Raw genomic sequence first — 4,683 nt, 5'->3', positions numbered from 1 at the left:
CCCAGCTACTCGGGAGGCTGAGGCAGGAGAATGGCGTGAACCTGGGAGGCGGAGCTTGCAGTGAGTGGAGATCGCGCCACTGCACTCCAGCCTGGGCGACAGACTAAGACTCCTTTTCAAAATAAATAAATAAATAAAAATAAAAATGCAAAAAATTAGCCGGGCATGGTGGTGGGAGGCTGAGACAGGAGAATGGTGTGAACCTGGGAGGCGGAGCTTGTAGTAAGCCAAGATCGGGCCACTGCCCTGCAGCCTGGGTGACAGAGCGAGACTCTTTGTCTCAAAAAAATTTTTTTAGATGCTTACTATGGTCTAGACAGTGTGCCAAGGACTTTGCTATATGTATATAAACCCTTACAAGGGTCCTGAAAGTGAAAGTACTATTGTTATCACCATTTTACTGACAAGAAAAATTGTTCAAGGCCACAAAATTATTATGTGGCAAACCTGGATTGACTTCTCCCCCCAGGTGTGTTCTTAGTATGCAGTATGGCCCCCTGAAAAAGGCTCTCAACCACAATTCCTACTCCTAAAGTTTATAGTTTAGCCGAGGAGATGGCAGTCCTAAAGGGTGTGGAACGTAATTAAGTTAGTGCTTCTAAGGTGGTTTCTTTTTCTCTTTACAGATGACAGGCGTTGGTCGATGCAGAATTTTTCTCTTCAGTGTTCCATTGTGTTGCTAGAACATCTGAAAACTGCGTCTGTAAACTTCATAACCAGCTATCCAGGTTCATCCTACATTTTTGTGCAAGAGGTAGAACCCGTTTTTATTCAGAGATTTGCTAATTACTTGCACCAAAACAGTGATATTAAATGACTATGTAGGATGTTGTCTTGGAAGAGCAGTTTGTCCACATAGTGCTCTCGGTTCTACCGAATGTAATACGTGTATACAGAAAATAGTATAGAAAGGTATATTGTGAAAAATGTTCATCCTCCCCTCCTCAGTTTCATTCCTCAGCCAGCATTTTATATCGTAGTTGGTTATGTGCTTTTTGGGTTTTTATTAACACCATGCTCCAGCCCTGCTTTTTTGGTTTTGTTTGTTTGTTTGTTTGTTTGTTTGTTTTTGAGACTGAGTCTCTGTCACTCAGGCTGGATTGTAGTGGTGTAACCTCAACCTCACTGCAACCCCCGCTTCCCAGGGTCAAGCGATTCTCCTACCTCAGCCTCTTAAGTAGCTGGGATTACAGGCGCCTGCCACCATGCCCGGCTAATTTTTTTTTCTTGTTTTTTGTTTTTTGTTTTGAGATGGAGTCGTCTCACTCTGTCACCAGGCCGGAGTACAGTGGTGCAATGTCGGCTCACTGCAACCTCCGCCTCCTGGGTTCAAGTGATTTTCCTGCCTCAGCCTCCCGAGTAGCTGGGACCACAGGTGCATGCCACCATGCCCGGCTAATTTTTGTGTTTTTTAGTACAGACAGGGTTTCACCATGTTGGTCAGTCTGGTCTCAAATTCCTGACCTCAGGTGATCCACCCACCTCTGCTTTGCCTCCCAAAGTGCTGGGATTATAGGTGTGAGCCACCACGCCTGGCCTTTTTTGGGATTTTTCATGGTTGTCTTTATATCTCTGTTTATTAATTTGAGATAATAAAAATTTTCTCTAAACGATGAATGAGTAGTTTAAATGTGCTTATATTTTCTTTTACCTCTTTCCTTACCTCTAATTTTTAACAAGTCGTAATTTTTATTACTCAAAAAGGCTTCATTTTTTATTTAGCTTTCTGACTCTGTGTTTGTGCCTTCAACACTTTTGCAATGATGTTCTCCTCCTCGAGAAGGAAAGCACGCTTGGTCCTGTCTTGAACACATTTAGCACACATGGAACCACCGTAGGCTCTGCTGACATGTTTTTTGTTTTGGACAATCTCATAAGAACTTTAGATCTTGGCCGGGTGCGGTGACTCATGCCTGTAATCCCAGCACTTTGGGAGGCCGAAGTGGGCAGATCACTTCAGGTCAGGAGTTGAAGACCAGCCTGGCCAACATGGTGAAACCCCATCTCTAGTAAAAATACAAAAAATTAGCTGGGCGTGGGGCACGCGCCTGTAATCTCAGCTACTCCAGAGGCTGAGGCAGGAGAATCGCTGGAACCTGGGAGACGGAGGTTGCAATGAGCGGAGATTGCACCACTGCACTCCAGCCTGGGAGACAAAGTGAGAATCCGTCTCAAAAAAAAAGAACTGTAGGTCTCATGGCATGGACCCCTTGAAGCCTGCCTGGGCCCACGCCAATGCAGATTTTGGTGTTTTCCCAACCTTCTTGTTACAGAGACAAACAGTTTTATTACCAGGGGTTCAGGAGGCTCTTAACAAAACGAGGCTGTGTTGTAGGAAGCCTAGCACGGTGTATTGTAGGAACCCTGTCATGGTGTATTGTAGGAAGCCTATGACAGTATATTGTAGGAACCCTATCATGGTGTATTGTAGGAAGCCTAGCACGGTGTATTGTAGGAACCCTGTCACGGTGTATTGTAGGAACCCTATCACGGTGTATTGTAGGAACCCTATCGTGGTGTATTGTAGGAACCCTATCACGGTGTATTGTAGGAACCCTATCACAGTGTATTGTAGGAACCCTATCACGGAGTATTGTAGGAACCCTATCACGGAGTATTGTAGGAACCCTATCACGGTGTAGGAAAGCCTATGATGCTGTGTCAAAAGCTGGACCATTCTCACTTCTGTCTCTTATACACATCTAGATGTGTATAAGAGACAGTCTCCTGCCTCAGCCTCCCGGGTAGCTGGGATTACAGGAATGTGCCACCATGTCAGGCTAATTTTATATTTTTAGTAGAGACAGGGTTTCTCCATGTTGAGGCTGGTCTCGAACTCCTGACCTCAGGTGATCTGCCTGTGTCGGCCTCCCAAAGTGGTGGGATTACAGGCGCGAGCCACCGCGCCCGGCCTATGATGTCTTTATTCTGTGTTGATGAATTGCAAGAGGATGTGCTCATGGAGGGGGTCCCTTCCTTCATCCTCTTCTGTGGTGAGCTGGTTCCAGCTGAGCCTTACCTGCCTCAGCAAGGGTCTGCTCTTCCTTTCCTTGGGCTGCTTTTCCAGTCCTGGACTTCACAGACCTGTGTTCTCCCTCCTTTCAACTCTGTTTGCATACGTTCTGTGTGTTTCTGCTTTATGTTTTCAGAGGTTGCCTTGACTTAACTCTACATCACTCACCTGGTCTAGAGCCAGGGCCCCTTGCTGAATGCTTCCTGTGCAGTCATGTCTTACCAGGCATTCTCTTTTTCTCCGGAGTCTGCTGTGGAGGCAGTGGCAGCTCGGGAGAAAGCACAAACAGAAAACAGACGTGGATAACTTCAGGAAGACAGTTGGCAACACTTGTTGATGGGCTGGATTTTGGGTCAGGAGACAAAGGGAGGAAACAATTTATCTTCTCTGGCTCATAACTGGGTGAGGCTTGTTTAATTTAGTACTGAAGAAAAAACTATGCATTTTTTCACCTTAAAGTTTAAATTGTTGATTTCAGAGTCCAACTCCCCAGATTAAACCTGAATATTTAGCCTTGAGGTCTGTTGGCATCCGAAAAGAGAAAAAAAGGAAAGGCCTTCAGTTAACCGAGAGTACCCTTTCAGCCCTGGAAGAGTTAGTCAGTGTTTCCTGTGGTGAGTAATACACACTGATCACCCTGAGTATCTGTCCAGCAAACCCCCAGATGATGATTAGTCATAATTCAAGTCCAAGGAAGATGGCTGATTCTAGCGATCAATGTTTGTTTCCCCTTCAGAAGAAGTAGATGGCTGCCCTGTCATTCTGGTTTGTGGATCCCAGGATGTTGGAAAGTCAACATTTAATAGATACCTGATTAACCAGTTGTTAAATAGGTAAGAGTGCTTTTCTTATGGCTTTGACACATTGCTAGGTTTTTGGCATTAAGTGGGATTTTTGATTTGGAGGGAGTGCTTCTTGGCTTCTAGCTAGAGATTACATGCAGTTCTAAAGCTGCCCAGCTAAAGCATCTGGTCCTCACTGCCCTCTGCTTTGCAGCGTATGACAGTGCTCTAGCGTGGGCTGACTACCTTGCCTGCAGGTGAACTTCCAAGAGGAGACACTTGGTCTCAGAGTCTGTATTCATAAGTTCTGATATATGTGTGTGGTTTGGTTTGTTTTTTTTTTCAGACAGGGTCTCCCTCAGGCTGGAGTGCAATGGCACAATCATACCTCATAGTCTTGAACTCCTGGGCTCAAGCGCGATCCTCCCACCTCAGCCTCCTAAGCAGCTGGGACTCAGCCATGGGCCACCATGCCTGGCTAATTTTCTTATTTTAATTTTTTTTGTAGGGACGAGGTCTTGCTGTGTTGCCCAGTCTGGTCTTGAACTCCTGGGAATTTTCTTTTTTTTTTTTTTGAGATGGAGTCTCGCTCTGTCACCCAGACTGGAGTGCAGTAGCGCAATCTTGGCTCACTGCAAGCCCCGCCTCCCGGGTTCACACCATTCTCCTGCCTCAACCTCCCGAGTAGCTGGGACTACAGGCGCCCGCCACCACACCTGGCTAATTTTTTGTATTTTTAGTAGAGACAGGGTTTCCCCGTGTTAGCCAGGATGATCTCTATCTCCTGACCTCGTGATCCGCCCATCTCGGACTCCCAAAGTGCTGGGATTACAGGAGTGAGCCACCGCGCCCAGCTGGAATTTTCTTTTAATTTTTTTTTTTTTTTTT

General features: G+C 45.9%; 1 protein-coding gene across 1 annotated transcript in view; it reads left to right on the top strand.

The window, feature by feature from the left end:
* The window catches only part of NOL9 (nucleolar protein 9), a 36,523-nt gene that overhangs the window by 7,465 nt on the left and 24,375 nt on the right, over window positions 1-4,683 (top strand). Inside the window, exons 3-4 of the mRNA XM_011981289.1 lie at window positions 3,492-3,627; window positions 3,750-3,846. Of these exons, the coding sequence (XP_011836679.1) occupies window positions 3,492-3,627; window positions 3,750-3,846 (233 nt within the window). The remainder of the gene's footprint in view (window positions 1-3,491; window positions 3,628-3,749; window positions 3,847-4,683) is intronic.

The sequence above is a fragment of the Mandrillus leucophaeus genome, unplaced genomic scaffold (assembly GCF_000951045.1).
Source record: "Mandrillus leucophaeus isolate KB7577 unplaced genomic scaffold, Mleu.le_1.0 Scaffold105, whole genome shotgun sequence".
In the NCBI taxonomy this organism is placed as follows: domain Eukaryota; kingdom Metazoa; phylum Chordata; class Mammalia; order Primates; family Cercopithecidae; genus Mandrillus; species Mandrillus leucophaeus.
Note: the sequence above shows the minus strand (reverse complement) of the source record. Positions and strands in the feature narration are given on the sequence as shown.